The 21,594-nt window shown below is 36.8% G+C and overlaps 2 protein-coding genes across 6 annotated transcripts in view; one reads left to right on the top strand and one right to left on the bottom strand.

Annotated features, from left to right (window-relative positions):
- Positions 1–21,594, top strand: part of EEIG2 (EEIG family member 2) — a 46,891-nt gene that overhangs the window by 24,210 nt on the left and 1,087 nt on the right. For 2 of the 5 annotated variants that reach the window (XM_050900572.1, XM_050900567.1), the window contains 5 exons: positions 694–789; positions 1,355–1,541; positions 1,632–1,759; positions 2,158–2,227; positions 3,813–6,397. In XM_050900572.1, the coding sequence (XP_050756529.1) occupies positions 694–789; positions 1,355–1,541; positions 1,632–1,759; positions 2,158–2,227; positions 3,813–3,855 (524 nt within the window). In that variant the 3' untranslated portion in view covers positions 3,856–6,397. Of the gene's footprint in view, positions 1–693; positions 790–1,354; positions 1,542–1,631; positions 1,760–2,157; positions 2,228–3,812; positions 6,398–21,594 lie in introns of those variants that run through there. The other 3 variants (XM_050900568.1, XM_050900569.1, XM_050900571.1) reach the window with 3 other exon arrangements.
- Positions 10,192–20,277, bottom strand: HENMT1 (HEN methyltransferase 1). Its single transcript, XM_050900573.1, has 7 exons — positions 20,241–20,277; positions 18,697–18,948; positions 17,039–17,151; positions 16,370–16,504; positions 15,794–15,976; positions 13,959–14,136; positions 10,192–12,021 (listed from the first exon to the last, which is right to left on the bottom strand). Exons 2-7 carry the CDS (start codon positions 18,811–18,813, stop codon positions 11,611–11,613), a joined length of 1,137 nt encoding a protein of 378 aa, XP_050756530.1. The 5' UTR covers positions 18,814–18,948; positions 20,241–20,277; the 3' UTR covers positions 10,192–11,610.

The raw sequence follows: 21,594 nt of genomic DNA, 5'->3' as shown, positions 1-21,594 counted from the left end.
CATTTCTTGATTTGCTTTGGATTTGTATTTTGACCGAGCATTTAATTTGGCCCTTGATTTTCAACTTATGAATCATAGGGATATGCATAACTGAGTAAATTTTGAGTGGTAAAAGTTCTAAGTATTGTTTAAAATTGAAGTAGTTACTCTGAAATTTAGACTACTAGAAAAAAAACACTATTAAAACACTTTATTACCGGTTGAAATTTGGAGTTTTTTTCGTGGGTTCTGGGGTATTTTGGGGGTTTTTTTACAAGCTTCAGGCTCTTACATAGCTTATTAGTTTCCATCCTCAACACAGCTTAAGTTGTCTTTACCACAGTTACTTTTTCAGCTAGAAAACACCTAGCACGCCATTCTACTATGGTACTATGGAAAGCATGGTAATCTTTTTAATGACAACAGTGTAGACAAATCTGGAACTACCTTTCATACAAATCTTTCTAACCCAAGGGTACTCTCTGTTTTACTCAGACAGAAACGTATTATGATTTTTATTTTTTTTTTAGGAATGCATATTTGTTAACATACACAGTATTTTTGCCGCACTTGAATCTTCCAAGGGTTTGTAGAAAACCAGTGTCAAGTCCCTAATCCCTCTGGGAAATCTGACATTTGAGTCTAATCAAGATTACAGGCAAAGTAATAACAAAGCTGGCTTTAGCAACAGTATCTGACTTGCACATGTTGCAGATGTCTCATCAAAGAGTGCGTCAGTCCCAGATGAACTTGGTGCATGTGGACATTCCAGAACATCCAGCTATGCAAGTCAGCAGTCAAAACTGTCAGGTAGCTGTTAACAATTTTGTTATGAATTGTTGGGTTTTACTTACTTTCTCAGTTTTAGACTGTAGAAAATAAGTATAATTTATATGTTCAAAAAAAATGGTTTGAAGTTGAAAGCTTTTTCCTATGAGTTTCAGGTGTGGGGAGAGTAACATTTTTTTCCTCTTAAAAGCACAATGATTTTTCTGTTCAGATGTGAGACAGCTTTTTCCCTCAGCTCCCTCCAATTAACATATCTGAATGAGATTTTTACCTCTTCCATGTGTAAAAACAAATAAATTACAAATGGAGAACTAGCTCTAAAAGCTGAAGGGGAAGTAATGACACCAAGTCATTATATTTGTTAGGAAGCAAGAGTTATTTAGAACAAAAAGAAAACAGCATGTGCTAGAATACAAAACCTGAAGTGAATTGCCTAGTTGGTGTATGCACACACATTCATCAGGCTTTTGAAGTCTCTTTAGAAGAAGACAAAACACAAATTCTGCTTTCAGGATGGTAAAATATAAGTAATGACCTTGGCTGTCAAGAACATACCTAACCTAGCTCTCCTGCACTTTCCCAACAGGATATAGCACATGTCACTCTAGATCATCCAGTCTGTCTGAACTCTGCCACAGGAGAAACACCTCGGTGGGTAGTACCTCAACAGGAATTGGAAGTATTCTAGAGCCATGTGAAGAGACTGAGCCAAAAGTAACTGAAGCTAATATTGATACAGCTGTTAAAGATGCACCATCAGAAAAACTCTGCAGGTACACTTAACTTGGAAGCCTTATCTAGCAGAAGTAAAACATAGTTTACTATATCACTTCTAAGAGCTCTAAATATATTTCTTTTTGCAGACATCCTGTAAAGCAAGACTCTGTGGAGTCACAGCTGAAGAGGGTCGATGCTACCAGAGTTGATGCTGATGATATAGTTGAAAAAATACTCCAGAGTCAAGACTTCAGTTTAGACTCAAGTGCAGAAGGTACGGAGATAAATAAGGAAGCTTAGGGAAAATTGATGCACATTACAGGCCTTAGGAAAATCCACTCTCTTCATAGTCCCTGTTGCTTGTAATCATAAGGACTATGCCTATGGATCACTACATTTTCTGCTTCATCCTGTCTCCCAGAAGTTGAAGACCCTTGCATGACTCAGGTAACTTTCCCAGAGAAGTACTTTAAGCCTGAAAAGAAAACAGTAGGGGCAAATCTACGACGAAGCTAGTTCCTCCAACCTATACCATGTGAAGTTTGTTCTTCATTACTTAAAATATTTGCATCTGAAAGTATCAGTTACAAAACTAGTAGATTTAAAATTACTTAGTTTTAGCTAGGGCAACATTAAAGGAAGCTAACATATGTTAACTCCCTTGCTTTTTAGAAGAAGGTTTAAGATTATTTGTGGGCCCTGGTGGAAGCACTTCTTTTGGAAGCCATCATCTACCTAACAGGTATGTAGCCTGAACAACTAATCTATAGGTAATACTAAACAAAAATCTTATACAGCAATTATTCTGTATATACATTCTTGATCTTTGTATTTTTCTATTCTGTATCATTTCAAAGCACCAAAAGAACTAGATTGTCGGGTTTTAAAACAAAACACACAGGTTAGTTCCAAAATAGAACTGATGTGTCAGCCATAAGAACTATAACTTTCAGAGGTTCTGAAGAGTCTCAGTTCCAAAGTTTTCAGATATGAACAATGTTTCAGCATGGACACAGGAAACAGGCACCAGTTTGAAATCTTAGCTCTATAGACGTAATATGTTACTCTGGAGCTGGAAGAAAGTCTTAAGTGTTTTACACATCTACCTTTACAGTATCAAACTTTTATGTCTTCCTGATAACAAGCCTAATTTTCTTCACTTTAGTTTTGCTTACAACTCCTTCTGTTTCCATACGCTACACTATTCCTGTTTCAATGGCTTGTTCATCTTTCAACTATTTGTAGCCCTAAACTCTCTCCTTTGATAATCTGCTTCAGATTATCTTCTTGTAGTTGTTTTAGAACCAGAGATATTCTTTTCTTCTCTAAACCCTCTTCAAATCCTCTGATGTATGACTTGACCTGAATGTATTAGTCTTCTCAGATGAGAAAACATTAAAAACAGGTAAGAATGTGCTCTAATACCATGATTCTGCAGTCCAGTGTAACTCTTAAGATTTTTCTTTACCTCAAGAAATTAGCAGAGCATCAGTATTTCAGCTATTTCAGCAAGTAGTTCTGGAATTAGGTATAAAGGCAGCCTATAATGCGTTGAAAGTTATAAAAGAAATGCATTTTACACAAGCAAGCAATACTGACAGTTAAAAGATAATTCAATGGCTTATTTGCAGACTGGGCACACTAATTTCTATCTAGGATAACGTGTATGGTTACAGAGCACACTACAGTAGTAAATACAGATCTGTCCTAATTCAGTTGTCAGAACAGTCCAGGCAGAATATTATACTAAGGCAGAGCTTGCTCTATTAATTTTTTACATAGTACTGCAATTTGCCATGTAAAACAACCCACTATGCTCCGTCGCATGGGGGGTGAGACAGTTTTGTTTGCAATTCAGTGTGAACAAAAGACTGGAAGACGTTTTTCTTCTATCTTAATGTAAGAAGACTATCACTGGTTTTTTTAGATACATTTATCTGTTTATGTATAAATGTATATAAAAGGTATTAGCTGTATATGATATAGCTGGGGTGGGAGGGGTACCCAAAAGGTAATGTTTAAGGAACTATAGAGAAGTCCAACAGTAACTTCTGTTTCAGTAACTTTTATCATTCTTCATTTTGACTGTAGTATAACAAAAAATGCTTTAATGCATTAAACTGTAGGTTACTCAGTGGTATGGTAATTACACATGTTTTCTACCCTTCAGGTTTAGCTGTTCTGGTACTAGCTGTTTGGTTGGGGTTTTGGGGGGGGTTGGTTGGTTGGGGTTTTTTTTAAACAGTAAACTTGCAGATCTGTGATACTTGGTCTCTAGTTTCCAATTAAATTGAAATTGAACTAACTTCTTTCAAACATTCTTTCAGAGTAGGATCTGGAGCATATGAGCAGGTGGTGATAAAACGCTAGACTAGAGTGACAAACGAGGAAAACTTGGAGCTCTGGCATTGATACTTCTATTTTTGTTTGCTCTGTTGCAAGAGTTGTGAAAGCCAAAATGAACTCATTGTGATCTTTTTTTGAAAAGTAATGGAATGCCTCTTGCTCATAGAGCTTCATCTTCTGTGGTATGAAGGCAATGTTTAGCTATGTACGCCTTGTGTGAGCACTTGGACTGTTTTTGTAAGCTCTACCTGGTGTTAGCGGAATTACTTGCTTTTTAAGTTGTGTGAAACATTTTTGGAAGCATGAAGTGAGTCCCATTTCAGTATTTTATACAGGAGATCACTCGTGGTGATGTACTTTGTTCATAACTTCTTTTCTAAAGAAGCTTCTGAAAGTTGGTCTTGAATGAACCTGAAGAAATTAATTACTCAACTTGATCCTACCTGCTATTTTAGTCTTACAGAAGCTAATTACTTCTATCAAGTCAAAACTATTATCAAGTCAATATTATTATCAAGTCAAAATTAAGGCCTCCACAAAATAGCCCAGCTATGTTTTAACATAACCAAAACCTTCTCTTAAGAGTACTGAGCGTAACTTCATTGTAAGGTTCAACAGTAGAGGTGAACTTCACATGCATTTCAAAAAAAAAAAACAAACCTAAACAGATCTAAACCAGCCAGTAATCAGTTGTGTTAACTGTAAATGAAGTCTAGAGGCTTATATGAATCAAATGTGACATCTGTTTTCGTGCAAGTGACAAAAGAAGTGGGATTCCACATCAAAATACTAAGGCACAGTAATGTATTATCAAGAAAGCTGTCTTGATTGTTAAATCTGGAGTTCAAAAGCTGCTTCCACAGAAACTCGCTTCAATAATGCAGGAACCTTGAGATTCAATGGGATGGTACTGTTTACAAACATAGTCAGTAGTTTACTACCACTTAGAACTTTTTATTGTAGCTTAATCCTTCACAGTTAGTTAGTGCTTTGCTTGTGTTTTGAATGTGCCTTGTGGGATTGGGGAGGTACAGGGAGATTAAACTATTTACTAAGCTACTTCAGCTTTAAAACTAGGTAAACAAACATCTATACTATTATCAATATAACTTATTAAGAGAAGCACTTTATTGTAGACTTACTCTGCACTCTGAAAAAGTCTTACTGTGCAACAAATTTGTTGAACACTTCTTCCATCACTATCTGTCCACTGTTACATTAAGGTCAATGTACTGTATTTAAATTTGCACAAATAGTGATTTGCCTGACAGGCAAGAAAGATGAAAGAACTCTTAAAATTTGCATTGAGAATTATGAAAGAATCCATTTTTAAAGGGATGTGTTAGGTAGACACAGTTCTAATTCAGGCTTGGCTCTGCTGTATTTAATTGTAAACTGCAAATGACCTTAATTTTGTAATGATTAGTTGTATTGTTTATCAGTAAGGCTTGGATTAAATAAAAATACAAATAGCGTAGCCATTTTTGAAAGCTCAGAATGCTTCAAATTCTGCTCAGAGTGATCTTTGACACCCTTTTATTGAAGTGTAAGTAGGCCATATTTAATAGGTTAAATTAGGAAAAGCAGGCTTTGTTTTCCATAAATCCATAGTAGAATTATTAAACTAATTTTTATTTTGTTTTTTAAGGAAATTTCAGATTTTAAAGCTTGATTACTCTTATTGAATATGATGAATATGAGCTATTTCTCAGTTATGGTACTTAAATACTTTTATTTCCTACTGTTAATCTCTTTGAAGTGTTTTAACTGGTAAAAGAATTAATACAAAGATTGTATTTTAGCTGCTGTTAATAGAAGTGCGGTATTATCCATTTCTGTCCTTCACAAGAATTTTAAACAGAAACTACGTAACTGCTAGTATACAGCTATCTCTCAGAACATGATCGTTTCCTTTCCTGTTATATAACTAATTTGTACCCAAAAAATCCTACTGCAAGCCAAAAGATGCATGAAATTTGAATAAATTAGTTGCTTTCAGTGCTCTTTAACACTGCTACACTTGTTGACAGATCTATTAAAACCAGTAGTAGTTAGATGGTAGCTTACTTAAGTTTACTAGGAAAAATAGGCATAGTTTGAGGAAAACAGACCTTTAAAAAACATTGTACAGCTACTTATATAATTCTTAAGGGAATTTCCATAGCCCAGATTTGTATTCTATGTTAAAAGACACAGCTAACTGCTGTAGGTTAGATATTTTGTTCACTAGAAACCAATTGTTTTTTCGCTTGAGCAGATCTTTTAAATAGGAGGGAAGTTTACATGGAAATCAAGCTTTTAATAAACTGTATCCTAGTAATTTATTGTTCTGACTTTGAGTTAGAACTCTTTATGAAGTGGTTCTCTAATTGTGCATATTTTAAGTGGAACATAACCTTCATATTTAGATGTATTTTCTTTTTTGTAAACTATGTTATAAGAATACTGGAGACTCTCATGGTAAACTGTTCAGGATGCATTGGTGGTTTGGTTTTGGGGTTTTTTTTTTAACTGTATTTAAATGGAAGTCTCAGACATTCAATAAACTCATGTCTTCAGCTTGGAATCTGTTTCTAAACAATTATGTCTTTTTTTTTTAATGCAAAATTTACAAACTTAACTGGAAGTTTGTGTCCATTCCAGTTTCTCTACTGCTTTTCAAACTTTACCTCTGCAGCTGTTTAATACAACTTCGTCTCCAGTCCACAAAGTATTTAATGGCACCGTTACTAGTACCTAGTTATTTGTCTGTCTCCTGGAAAGGAAAAGTAATGTGTCAGTCTTACGCAAATGAAAAATCCATTTTAAAGTGTGAGGCATACTGGTAGGTTAATGATTAAGCAGACTCCACAACTAGCAGTATTTGGGGAAAGTGAGGGCACTGTGTATAGTCCCTCCTCACCCTGCAAATGACAAAACTAATCTTCCCCCGTTGAGTGTAAAGACTTACTATGACTTAAACTTTTCATACAGTTTGTATAACTTTGTAAATTACCTTCTTATTTTTCTAATAAAACTACTTGTGGTATGTATTTCTTTTCTCATCAATGCATTCAAAATAACCAAGCTTTTTCGTACTGCAGTAAGCATCTGTTCTTACATTAAAAAAACCTAGATTGGTGAAAATTGCAGCTAATTATAGTACAAACTATTAGGCACTCAGATCAGTTCACTCATCAATTAACTGTATAGTAAGGATTAAGAGAAATGACTGTACCATGTATAACCACCTCCTGTCTCAGCTGTCTTTCACTTCAAAAAGGAAGACAATTTTTCAAAAATTTCAGCAGAATATCCTAGAATTTCTTTTGTGGGTTGTTGTCTCTCTTCCGGTTTTATGAATCAAGTTTCCTTATAGAATAAAAGGCAAATCTCATCAGCAAACAAATCCTCTAGTTAAGCACCTTACAGTAGAGAGTTCTCTCAGAAATATGAAATATACACGTATATACATAAAACATTCATAGATGCTAGTCACCTTACTGAATACCAGCAGCTGCAAATATAATCACTAGATTTTTTTTTTTTAAATGCTTTGCTTTTTCTACTTCTGTGTTTTCACACTATTTTAGTGACGCATATGTTGTAAGGAAAACGTGTCATTTAGACATGGTTCTTTTTTAATCTGGAAGGAAAACATCTCATGAATGAAAATAAAGCTATGCACCACTGTTGCATACACATATGTAATATACCAAGGCAAAACCATTATTGAGGTATGGGAAAATATTTTCCTTTACTACTACAGAAAAAAAAAAAAGCAGAGATATGAAATACCAGAACTGCAAATGCTGTGATTGAACACTCAGGTGCGTTTTGTGGATGTTCTGACATGGGAAAACAACAACATAGAGACAAAGATTAGCATGGGAAAAATTACTTTCTATAATTGTTGAGGCAAAATAAGTAGTTCCGCCTTCTCCCCACCCAACTACTCATTCTTGCCTGCTCTCCTCTTCCAACCTGTTGCACCACAAGTTTCTGTGACAGATTAGTTGATTCAGTTCCCTGTATGGCCTCACAGTGGGATCTGCCAACAAGAAGGGGAACAGTAAACTATCTTCATACATTTGTTAACATTTCTGTGGGACAGGTTATTTTCATTTTGTCGCTTCCTTCTTAAAAACTAGAAATTATTAAGTAACTGGTTTTTTTTTCTTTTTTTATGTGAAGAGAAACCTGTAAGCACACACTAGCAAAGCTTTGCCCAAGTTCAGAGTTGTATACACTGCCCTTCTGATCACAACTAAAATTGTTCATAAACTTGTAAAGGCAGCACTAGTTTTTTGGGGTTTTTTTAAATTGCCTTCTCTTATGATCTACTAATGTTTCCCCAGTATCCTCATTTGAGTATATGCTAATGTCAAGTGCATTTTATTTTGGGGATGTTCTCAGTGAACTGCTTGCACACAGGACTGCATTAAAATGTGTTTGTTTTGTGAATGAGGAAGAAAGTGCACAGGACTTCTGCGTAAGAATTTTTCTGTCATTTCAGAAGCCCCTTCTTATATTTCTTCTACTCAGTTTAAATAGAAAAACAAAAAAGTCCCAACAACTAACCATCATGAGTTACACATAACCCAGCTGTAACTGAATGACCTAAACCTCATTTATCAAAATAACGATAAGCATGGAATAGAGCCTAATACCATGGAAACCCATGTGAGACAGGACTGAAACACATCAGAAGTTTATTAGCTGTGAGATCTATTTGCTTGAGAAATCTCTAGGGAGACACACAATTAACTCCTCCAGCTCTCACAATTAGGCAGTTGTTTTTTATTTATTAAAATAAGGGGATATTTTTAGAATTTGTTTATACCACTTTCTCATTTTATTATTATTAATTTAAAACACTGATCAGAAACATTCTGTTCAGCTATTCTGACCATAATCTATCCCTACTAACTTGCTCAATAGCTATCAAGTTATTCCCCGTATATTCAGGATATTGCACTGTTGTTCTGGTTTTGTGGTGGGTTTTTTTGTTGTTGTTGTTTGGGGTTTTTTTTATTGTTTTTTAATCTACTTTATTTGGATTTTACAGTTTTGAACAACCTAAGGTTGATCTGTTTTGAGATGGGTGTGCCATCTCCTGGTCAGTGATATTGCCACATGCAGTCTAAAACATTTCATCTTCATAAACTTCCTTTCAGCATCCTGATTTGAGACATCAGAATTGACCTTTATCAGTTTCAAACTGCAAGTTTAAGTGGGACACAATAAATACTGTGTTTATTCATAAATATGCATAATAGTTTAATCAAAAGACCAACCTGATAATGAAGAGCTATGCACAGTGAATCCTGTGAAAGGGTTTAACTGCTCCTGAAAAGACAGCTACTTCAGTACTTTAAAGAAAATCTTAATTAAAATTAATTTAAGCCAGCGGAAACCTGGAAAGCTGAAACACAAAATAGTGTAGCTTGTTTTAGTAAAAGCTAGCAGTCTCAATTAAAATGTATATACTCTAAATAGCACTTCTGTATATGATACATAATAGCTTCTTCAGTTTCAGTACACATACGTATACTAAGGAACACTGTGAACGCAGAGCCAAACATCTGTAGGTTGACTGCAGATTTTCCCCAGGCAAGGCATAAGCAAGAATGTAAGAATTTGTATTTCCCCTAGCTATCATTAAAAACTAAACCCTGTTACAAAGAAGGGGGAGAGGATCCATGAACCCCTTAAAAATTGGATTACTGTTTAGGCCCCTTCACATCAGTCCACCAAATATTCACATAAACCATTTTCCAAAAGTAGGTACAAAGCCTTAAGGGTATAATGTTTTGAAGAAAAACAAGCATGTATTCATATACATTGCTGTCTGTTCACAAGACATTCCTGTAATTAGATGTTACCTGAATACAAAATTCAAGGCAAATCTCATTCCAAATCTGACAGGTCCTCCTCTTTCCTTTTCCTCGTTTTACAGTGATCATGCTATAAAGTACACTAAAGATACAATGTTTCAAGAAGAAACAACACAGGAAGAAGTTCTGTGGTCCAACAATCTTCTAACTATAGTAAACCATATAGTGAACTGCAGAGATATTTTCTCATAACAAACTAATGCTACTCTCAAACAGCTATGCTTATTAGTGTCCAAAGAATATTTACCAATTCTGAATTTTACATATATTTTAACACACCAACTGTGGCAAGTTCATATCACAATGTCAAAAAAAGTGAAACCATTCTAAATATCGTATTAAAGATTAATTGTAATTAAATTAATTCTAAATATTCTGTTAAATTAATTTTTAATAATCCATGTTTATTTGTTGTAGGAGAAAAATCTCCCACAAAAGACAATGCTTATTAAGTAAGCATTTTTTTAATCATTCAGTATGACAGAGCACTGCAGATCATTCTTCTTTCCCTGAAACTCAACCTGTTAGAGATTCTGTACCATTTCTCAATTCAGAGAATTACAGCTGCCTTTTCCCTTTATGTCTGATCTTTCACCTTAATCATCTGAAGTGAATTCCAAAAATTTAGAAGGTAGAATGCACTCATCTTCTTTAAGAAACAGTCAGGCCTTACACAGAATTTTTTATTTTCATAAAGTTGTGTAACTTTCATGTTTCACAAACATGAAGTCAGTTCTGGTAATACTAGCTCATTCAAAGCTGCCAATGACATTGTGAAACATACACGGAATGAGGCCTTTTAATTAACTATCTCTTTACTCCTAAGAAATACTCAGTTGAGATATTAAAATTATTGATTAAAAATATTTGGGTATACATAGAAACTTAAAAAGAACTGCAGTGTGTTGCTTCATTAATCCTTTATGAACAAGCCAATCTTGTGCATCCTTCAAAATTTCTGTCTTCATAAGTCCATCGTCTAACATTTGCTTACTGTGCATTTACACATACAATTCAGCTCTACTTGGCCAAGCCAGTAAGCTCCACTATCTATAACACCTCTGCTTTTCATTTCTGCTGAATGTGTTGTCAAGACTTTATGGACAACAGCTGCACATGAAAACACAGAAGTTTTTTTTTTCAGGTACACCGGGGCCAGGTTAGCATTCACAATGACAGATTTTTTTATTTTTTCAAAAACAGAAGAGTCAAAGATACCAGTTTCAAATTACTTAAATTCAGCTTCTGGAAAGTAACAGGATGCACGTTATTTCCCAAGCAGTAGTTATCAAGAAACTGGATAAAACAATAGGGCTAAATCTACCTTTTTTCCCCACCTTACATCCAACATCATGGCACTCTTCCCGAGTATTGAATTTACTGAGCTATAAATGTTTGTAGCATATTCCAATTTATCTGGAACACTATTTGGTTTTCACGAAGGCTGAGTAGGTGCTCATCTTGAAAAAGGCTCTATAAATTTTATTCTATTAAGAAAAAACTTGCCCTAAACCTATGTCTGACTCATATTATTCAGCACAACAACACAGTTCTGTCTTATCATCAACTATCCTTGGAGCTAACAAAAGATTACCAAAAATAATCTAGTCATGATAGCTACAATATGGTAACAGAAAACAAACAGAAATACTTAACATTTTTCTTCACAGAAATTAATTCTTTTCTTTTAGCCCCTGATACTTTACTTCAAAACCCTACGAATTACTGCGATCTTTGTCAGAAGCGCTCATCTTCACTAAATGAGAGAGGTGATGATGGATAAATACTGGAAGGTTTAGAAAAGATTTTGTGGTTCTAGTTAGCATACAGAACACACCGTTTGACAGCTACTAAAAAAATACTTTCATTACTTTAACTGAACTTTGTATGAGAAATCTGTGATCTAATTCTCTTCGTTTTCATGTTCGGTATTGAACATCACAGCAGAACCATCACTGCTCAGTGTGACCTTGCCAGCAATAAGCTTGCATAACTTCTCAAATGTACCACAAAGTCGATTCACTTTGGGAAAAGAAAAGATTGTTGTAAGAGGTATATAAACCACATTTCCATTGATAAATGGTTCCATGCTTTTTTCAACAACCAGTTTTCTGAGATCGTCTGAAAAACAGTTCATTGAAGGCTGGAATTTGGATTTTCTCTCCGTAGGATCATCATTATACTCCTCATGTTCTGACATTAAACGGTCCAGCAGACTTTGCTTAATGATTTGTGCTGTGAAAATAACTTCACTGACCACCACATTCTGCAGGTACTTCTCATCTTTAAGACTTGGATACACTGCTTTGAAGACCTTTACAACATACAAGAACACAAAAAATGTTTATCATTATTATAGGCTCAGATTTTGTTTGTCAAAAAGAGCTTCTAAAAATGTGAACATAATTTTTTATTCAATCCTGGTTTGCTTATTACTTTAAACATTTTCAGATAACAGAAAAACTAGACAATATGACCTGATTTTATGTATTACAACTACAATGGCAATTAGATAAGTTAACGGAACTTCAAAAAAAATCAGGCTTATCTCTGCAAGCTATACTTGCAGATCAGGCAAGGTGAAGCCCTGCAATTCTTTAATTCCTTTTAATCACTCTCTTACTTTCCACATTACTCATAATGAGGCTCTGGTGACAGTTCCACAGCTACTTAGATTCTAAACTTCTTCTGAACTGTCATCTGGAAACCACGACTGCAGCTATGTCTTTCATTTTGTTTTCAGAGTAAAACATTAAATATGCTCTCACAGATGCAGAGAATGCTAAAAAATAAAATGTGAAATCAAAATCTGTGAACCTGTAGTATGTTCTACACTGAGATATACTCCAAGGCAATTACGGAAAGTAGGCAGGCCATCTCATTCCCACTAGTTTACTAGGAAGTGCTTTATACCAACACACTACCACTGAAGTTCCACGGTCTATAACTACTTCTTCTTACTTTCTGATTACATCTTGAAATGTTGATTTATTCCCATAAATTAGTTACATAATAAAATAAAAGTTAGTTTGATAGTCCAGGTTTGATAAGTAGCACATGAGATATAACACTCTTGTTTAAACTCAAAGGATACTGATGTCAAAACTCCCTCCATAATGACCCTGTAACAGAAGATAATGAGAGCAATTTCTAGTACATGTCAGTCACCTAGACATATTTCCAAGTCTGCTGGGTATTAAAGAGCACTTCATGATTCTATTAAGGGCAGTAGATGGCAGGTGAAAATTCAAATGTATAGAATGTCTTTATAGCTTGGAAACTACAAAACACATTCCCATAACATCACTTTACATTTCACTTCAGGTCACAAGTCACTTGAAGATACAGATGCATCTTTAAAAAAAGAAGTGAAATATTAGAATATGTTCACTGAAACAAATAATTTAAGGCCTCATAAGACTGACACCCCCCCCAATATACTTCTCTTTTTGCATTATTACTTCATGTTATCTCTGAAAAAAAAAAAAAAAGTCCTTTGATTTATACCACACAGCACTTACATGCATTAGGCTTTGTCGGTGTGACACACTGCAACACAGAGTAGAGTACTTTACAAAAAACATATTTGATGTTATCTAAAGTGAAAGCCATTTAGTGCTAAAAAACCAAAAAGGGTTGCTGTGCACCACTGGAGAACGGGGTACTTGGCAAGATCCCATGCCTCTGCAAAAACCAGAACTGGCTACCTGAAAACACCGAGATTAGGGTGTAACATCAAATGCTACTGAGTAAGGCAAACCACACAAAACAGGTCCTGCCAATCCAATTTCTGGGAAATGCCTTCCTTCTGGTAATATATTTGACAAGACTCTGCAGTTCTTCAAAACATACACTCTGTTTGAAATGCTTTTTTATGCTTTTTATTTTTTACGTATCTGAAAAATGTGTCAGTGCCAACAATCACATGATGAAAAAATGAATGAGGAACAACTGTAAAAATAGTGTCTCAGTATATCTGGTGGAAAGGAGAATTCTCATTCTAAGGATAACAGTACGCTAAAATAATAATGATTATCCATATTGCTATTTAGCAAATAACCTAAAAGTTAAAGGCCTTTACACAATTAGAAACAGAAATCATGGACTCAGATTCTTTTGATCTGATGGTGTGTGTTAATCAGAGCTAAGACTGGATAGCAATAGTAGACCACAGTAAGAACACTTTCACAGGCAGGTCATAGAAAATTTTACTCTTTATTCATACTCCTAAACGAAGAAAATAATACTTACCGTTTTGTAAACTGCTTCAGTGGGTTTCTCAGACTGAGCAGATTCACTGGTTTGAGGATATTTTCTAATAAACACACCTATTTGGGTACAAAACCCAACATTCTCCATTCCTGTTGGTGGGTGCCCCACACCAGTAAATTCCACTGAGTAATCATAGCATCTGGCAGTCTCTAGAGCCCTAAGAAAGAGAAATTATTCCGATCATACTAAACATTCGTCTTTTAATGGGATAAAGATGCATTCTCCAACAGAAGCAAGACCCTGAGCCTGTGAATGCCTGAGCATAATTTCTCTAATAATACTCACATGCCTGAAGATAAGCACTGTCAAAACTTGCTGAATCAGAGCTGTAATCATATGCCTACCATAGTCTGAATCATTTAGTATAATTTAGGCAGCCAAACATTACTGTTATTTCTAAAATATCTGCATAGAATATGCATGTTCACAGTTGCTTACTCACTGTCTTAAATGCACTGAAAATGAGCTAAAACCTACCAATTTTAGAGAACAAAATTATTTGAGAACCCATTAAAAACATACACACCCCAAAACCACAAGAGACGAGTTAATAGGAAAAAAAAAAAGTCACGTTTGTTGTGAATGTATAGAGTAAAGTCTACCTAATCAAGGTTACAACAATGTGCCTGACATCTAAATGAAAACCAATCTTGTAGTACTGTACATCAGCCAGTGTGAAAAAAGTGATGAGGCAGGGAACTAAAATGGCACTACCTACCTGCATCATTCTCCATGAAAAAGTAGTAAGCTAAATTCATATCTCATGTATTTTAGAGAATATTGCAATATTTATATTTCACAACACAAACGTAAAACTTTCTCAAATTTGCAGCTCAAAAAATATCACTCCTTCAGTGATATCAATATTTTTAATTCACATATATCAAAAAGCAAAATGTAAATTTACTTTAAGTCATATAAATGGTCTCTAAGGTATTAATCCTTTAGCTAATAATGCAGGCAGGTTTTAGTATCATTATTTAGGGAAAAATATATGCTTCAAGCTTTGTAAAACTATATACTCAAAAATCACTGCATACTTTAACGTCTATGGCAGAAACAACCTAATTTAAGGGGCAAATTTTCCAAGATACAATTTCCGACCAAGAGTTGGCTATTGAAGTATGACATCCTTTACTGTACCATATATTTTCTTCCACAACCGCCTGACAGTTGAATGTTATCACAGGATATATATCCTATTCCCTCTTCATTTTGTTTTTATTACATCTACTGATATTAAGAGTAAGATACATCTCATGCAATCCTCTGTCACGTACATACGTTTTGCATAAAATCTTTCACTGTGCCATGATCCACTAGACTATCCTTAACTTCATTCAACATGCTCTGCTAGCGTGATTATTTGATAAATCTGCTTGCATACTCTTACAGAGGGGTCTGGACTAATTGAGTGCTTTGATTACACATCATACATAGTGAGCACATTTCTTAGATTTTTATGAAGCATTTCTATAGCAGGGTATTATTATGTGAAAAGGTTAATTAATACCTTACACTTCAAATGCATTAATTGTAATAAAGATATATAAAAAGGAAAGTAAAAGTTTTAAATGTTTTTGCAGAGCATTTACAGCAAAAGCAAGCCAACTTAACAACCATCACAAAATGCAAAACCCACAGAGTGTGCTTAACTATTCATAACAGCAAAGAAATCTTCCACCAAATCAGTAGGTGTGAAACTCCACTGACACCAAACCACATACACAAACCGTTCTGAAAATGTATAGCTATTCCTTTCTCACATTACTGAGCACTCAAAGCTGCCTGCATACGATGTTCAGTAAACTTACCAGCTTTGAAATTGCACTCGATTCCATTCAAATTTGTGGTCTGGATGCCTGAATAATGTCACTCCTGGAAGCAAAGGGTTAAATTCAGAATTTGGAGTAGTGATCACAACTATGCCTGGAGCCATGAAACCAAACACCACTTCAGGAAACTTCTTTAATTCTGATTCTTCCAGGTGCTCTATTCTGTAAAGAGTAAGTTTATGTACGTCTAAAAACACCCCACTATATTTTAATCTTCTTAACAACCAGTCAAAAAAAACCCAAACGCGTATCTGTACCTTGTAATTTTAAGCTTAGCTCTGCAATATTAGCACTGGCACTGTGGCTGAGTGGCAGCTTAGAGGGTTTTGTGAGAAAATTTCCTCTTGCATTTTGTACTTTTTCATCAATATCCTTTTTCCACCATAATCTAGCACCACTTGAATTTCTTAGTATGGTTAATTTAAGTTAGAGGTTAAACACAAGTTAGAAGATGCCACATTCTACTTGAAAGGTGTGATCAAGTCTGTTTAGAGCATGGACAAAATTCCAGACTGAACCCTAATGAACTTAGAAAAACGTTGGCCTAATACTCACAGTTCAATACATGTTACCAAGTCAAAACCAAGCATGCAAGGATCTTTATGGGCGACTGAACCATGATGCAAGGTAACAGTTAGGCATCTTTCAGCTGGTTGCAAATAATCAACAGGAAGAGGAGACAACCTATGCCTACAAAAGTATTAAAAACACCATGTGATAGAAAGGACTTTAGGACAAGATAAATTGTGCATTTAACTGAACTAGCTAACACCCTACATAGATACCTTGTAAATCTCAAAAAGGTTAACTATTTTACAGGGATTAAAAAAAGAATTTCTAATACAAACACTTTTTATGACTATCTACAATAGGACAGAAAGAGCAGAAGAGTTAATCCAGCAGTTGTCCTTCATGTTTACAAAAATTACTAATACAATGTATTAGTACCTTTACAAACAGTGTATTGCTCAGATGTACACACCTTCAGGGCCATTCCACGACTTGGACCTTTGCTACATTAGGGCATGTTATGGGCATCTACAGCGCAGTAATTCCCAGACACAGGTGCAATGTAACTAATTAACAACAATGGATAGTTCTTCATTCACCAAGCTGGTATTTCTGCATTTACACTCATTTTGAAATTCTTTACAAAGAATGATGTAATGTGCCACTAGGTCAAGCCAAATACAAACCTTAAATTAACACAATGCAAGAGCTTACATTTTCTCTTTCATTACACTTGCACAGATATCTAGCCCAGCTAACACTTCAATGCAACTGCAGAATTTCAGCATCCAGAGAAGCGTGCAGTCAGCACATCCTAAATCTGCCACCTGTAAATTAGATATTAAATAATGTGTAAATGCTGCATATTTCCAAGTAATTTCAGAGACTTTCATAAAATAAAAATTCCATATTTATGTCAAAATAACTTTTTAATAATAAAATAACGTGTTTCACAATCATAACTAAAATTCACAGTTGCAAGCAGGATAGACATGGATTTGAAAACTCTTTTAAAAAAATTTGTATGAAGATCCTACAAGATGTTTTAAAGGGATTAACCTTTTGTTATTACAGCTATAAACAAGTACATGTAGAACATCCCACCGACTCTGGAGAATGTCCTCCATATGAAGGCATATTCCCTCAAATAACAGTAAGGTATGATTTTAAGTATTAAAGCTGTAGCAATTTTCACATTCAACACTGCTTTTCACTGGACTGCTCTCCATCCAAAACACTGAGAACAGGCTTACCAGCAGCCAGGTTAGCAGCAAAGGATCTGCATAGAACAAGTTTACAGGCTCAATCTAAAGTTTAAGTGGGGAAGGCTGGAGATATTCAGACCACAAAGTCAAATACATAATAGGTATTCTTTCCTGTAAGCTTAAGAGGTAGTTGAGTACACAAACCAAACCCCACTGTTCTTTCTCAGGCTAAGTCAAGGTTGAAGTACACTGCTCAGTTCTCAGTGTGAAAATCCTGAATTGTTTCTCTTCAGCTTACCTCTACCCTGTGGGTAAACAGAAAGTTTACCCTCTCCTCCTTCCCTCCCATTTTACATCCTAAATCAGAAAATTCAAAACTTTAAATACAGATGCAACACTCCTGAATACGTTCTATTTAAAAGCAGATTACAGTGCCATGACCTCACAGGCTGGATTAGATTTTTATTAGATACTAGAAGTATGATTATGTGAGCACACTGCAGGTGCATTTCTCATCATTTTCTTGCACGCTCCCTAAGACATTACTTTTTGCATTTTGGGAGGAGGTGCTGGGGGGGAGGACATACTAGAAAAGAGCAAACACTACACAACATTACTTAAATTATTTAACTTTTCAAAATGAGTATCAAAACAAGAGCCCTGGTATATTGGGGAGGGGGGAAGTGAGGAGGAAAAAGGAGGGGGTGGCAAGACCTTAAGAAAGTGGAGGAGAGTTAGCCTCACATAATCCCACACTCCTAATGTCACTTCTCATCTGAGAACATCCATGGGAATGATGAGGTAAACCCAATACTGCATACAGAACTAACAGCTCTAGAAAGCAAAACCCAACTATGATGAAAGCAGCTTGAACCAAAATCCTCAGCATTAAATTAAAACCAGAATGCCACCTACTTTCCAAAACAGGCTAAGGCATTCTTTTTGTTTAGATTTTCCCCTCTTCACATCAATTAATTACACGCACCCCTGAAAAACAAAGCCTGATCATCAAGTGTCTGCTAAGGCAATTCAGTTTTAACAATAGCTCCTCTGCTACTGTTGTTTGGTAATTAGGTCAGCAAGTTATCTACACATTTCCTGTCTTCCTGAGATACCCAATGTTAACTTTTTTTCAAATTGTAATGTAAAAAGACAAAACATACCAACCTTCTTAGGTTTGTATTTCCCCACTAAATCTTTAATGAACTGGTAGCGTTGTTTGTACAAAGGAGGTGTAAATTTAATAACTCCTGTAAACTGTTCTTCTTGAAAGTTCCTATCCATAATATTTTGCTAATGCTAAAATAAAAAAGTTAACTCGTATTTTCTGAAGTACTTTGTAACGTATCAAATTACAGAGTTTGCTGTTTTCAGTGGTGTTCAATTCACAATTCAACAGGAGTAGACCTGATCCCAGTTCTATTCAGAGAATGACAAAAACATAGGAATTAGCAAAATTATGCACTAGCTGCTCCCTCCACATGTAATGATGTAAATAACCTTTTAATAAACAATTAAAATCATACACAATCATAAAAAAGCAAGTTTCATAATTTGTCACTCTCCATACAGCACACCTACATAGTGTTTACACAACTGCAACGTTTTTAATCTTCCTTAGCTTTTCTGGCAAGAGCAGAAAAATAAATAATTTCTCGCTCAGGTGCCTGCTTTCTTGTCTCTCACCTATCATTTATCTTACAATTCAGATGATTTTATATCTAGATTTGCGTATGTATGCCTCAATACAATTTCTACAATGTAACAACCAGCAGGAAATATCTGAATAATTACTATCTTCTGCAAGAGAAAATGTTCTCCTAGGCCTTAGCTTTAGATTTACCATGAGCTAAACCTTGTTATTAGCGCCTGCATTTCGTAAGCAAACTAACATAATTCAACATGGCATTAGACTCATAACCATTAGTGCATTTCCAACTCTCCCACCTTTTACTAAAAACTACATTTTAGCACACATAAATATTTAGCAAGAAATATCCCCACTAAACCTAAAAACGAGGCCGTAATGAATGATGAACGAAGTCCACGGGAATCACGTAAGTGAAGGAATGTGGTCCTGTGGACACGCGGCTTTCTAGAGCCGTCCTGTCAGGCAGCAGCTGCAGCCCAGGGCTCACTAGCAGGTCTAATGGGCACCAGGTCCTGCACAACCAAAGCAGCTGGGCCGAGCATGCTGGCAACTTGACCGCCCCATAATGTCTTTTATACATAAGTATAAATATAATTTTTTTTTTTATATATATGTACAAAACCAGGAAATAGGCTCAGTGTTCAGGCCAGTCATCCGCCTCCTCAGGCGTAAAGCGAGCCTTTCGGACTCCCCCCACCAGTAACCGGCTGAGGAGCCGGCCCCCAGGCACCCACCTACAGATCCCCACACGCTCCTGGCCCCCAGGCTCCGCGCCAGGCAGCCCGCGGCTGCCTCAGCCGTCGCCTCCCCGGCCAGAGCCGCCTCAGCCCCGCAGCGCCAGCCCAGCCCCGGCCCTCTGCCAGCACCAGGTCTCTCCCAGGCGCTGGTCCTCGCTCTCCGCAGGGCCCGCGAGGGGTACGGCGGAGAGGCGCTAGCCGCCCCCAGCTCCTCGACAGCCATTTCCTCACGCCCCAGCTGGTCGCCCGCCCCAGCCACCCTCCTGCCCTTTCCCACGGGCTCTCCCGCGCTTCTTCCTCCATCTTCTCTCCCTAACGCTGACCTCCCGCCTCGCGCAAGCAACCGCCTCCCCTGGCGCGCAGCGCCGCGAGCGCCCGCCGCGGCGGGAAGGGCGCGCGGCGCCGCCTCAGGCGGGAGCTGTGAGCGGCCGGCCCGGCTCCGCGCCCTTCCGCGGGGAGCCGCGCAGCGCGGGGCAGGCCTTCGCCCGGGCGCCTGAGGAAGAGGGGCCGCCTTTCGCTCTCCTCTCCGCCAGGCCTGTACGCGTGCGTGCGGATTTCTGAGTCGAAATCTGCCCCTTCGAGCGGAAAGCCTCGACGCTTCGGCGTCGTCGGAAGCGCCGGAAAACTGCCACGCTGCAGCAGCAGGCGGCCTCCCGGCGGCTGCACAGCAAAATGTTTATTTACATCTTTTAATGTAGGGGGATGTCCTCTAATCCTGTTTAATGCAAGACCATAGATTAGCATCACATGAGCATCCAGAGATCCACCTGTTGTATTTATCTCTGCCTGTGCCAGCCTCCCTCTGTGTAATTAAAAGGTGATTGGCAGGGGGGGAGCGTCCCTATTTTTTACACTGAAAACCAAAAATCCCACTGCTCCTTGTGCTACTTCTTTTAGGTTCTGTGTGACGCGGTATAGCTCTTGTGTCTGCAGACGTGTTTATTGTTCTCCATAGGGGAAACTTCCCCTATTGCACTGGTCGTGACATGCAGTGAAGGAGCTCTGCCAGGGTGGGTGAGGTAGAGACTACAAAAAAAGAAAATCGATGTCTTTTGCAGGATTTAATTAAGTATTTTCCACATTGGGGCAAGATTTATCTTTCAAAGAGCAGGCAGCTGTTTGGATGCACAGTGAAAGTACAAAGGAAAACATGGCTCCAAATTTCCTGTTACTTTTTCTGTTCACAAGTATGTAAAAGCGTTTTGCTAATCACAGGGTGGGGCTGCTATACAAAAAGGGTAGTGTATATTGTATGCCTCGGACCTAAAAGAAGGAAGGATGATTCTGGTAGCAGTGAGTGTGGAGAAGATTTGTTAACTAAATTAGACCACAATTCAATGCGTTTTGTTTTAGTTTTCAGAAAAAGCTAGAAATTTATATGCTGATATCTGCCTGTGATGGCTTAAACTTGAGTCTTGGCTAACATTTTAAGTTTTGCAGGATGTGGCCTAGACAGAGCATACGTAGCTAACAGCAGGTTAGCTATGTTGTTTACTCAATAGCTAGGAAATATATGTAAGTGTGCTTGCAAACTGGCAATCCAGACATTTTTTTCAGATACTTTAAGTTATTGGAATGGTTCCATTCTGTTCTGTTTGAGCTTCTTTGTTTTTCAGGTTTTGGAATACAATAACAATTAGCTTTTCTTTATATTCATTTTGGTTTATGAGTAGTAGC

This window comes from Gymnogyps californianus, chromosome 8 (assembly GCF_018139145.2).
Source record: "Gymnogyps californianus isolate 813 chromosome 8, ASM1813914v2, whole genome shotgun sequence".
NCBI classification, from domain to species: domain Eukaryota; kingdom Metazoa; phylum Chordata; class Aves; order Accipitriformes; family Cathartidae; genus Gymnogyps; species Gymnogyps californianus.
The sequence above is the reverse complement of the archived record's forward strand: the minus strand, read 5'-3'. Positions and strand labels throughout refer to the sequence as shown.

What these genes read in the sequence shown, in the direction of transcription:
- HENMT1 (XM_050900573.1), bottom strand. Translation starts at nt 18,813, where the DNA reads ATGGATAGGAACTTTCAAGAAGAACAGTTTACAGGAGTTATTAAATTT. An exon ending in TTGGTAACATGTATTGAACT is followed by an intron (nt 15,977 to 16,369) that starts GTGAGTATTAGG and finishes TACTCTTTACAG; the next exon opens with AATAGAGCACCTGGAAGAAT. An exon ending in CGAGTGCAATTTCAAAGCTG is followed by an intron (nt 14,137 to 15,793) that starts GTAAGTTTACTG and finishes TCTCTTTCTTAG; the next exon opens with GGCTCTAGAGACTGCCAGAT.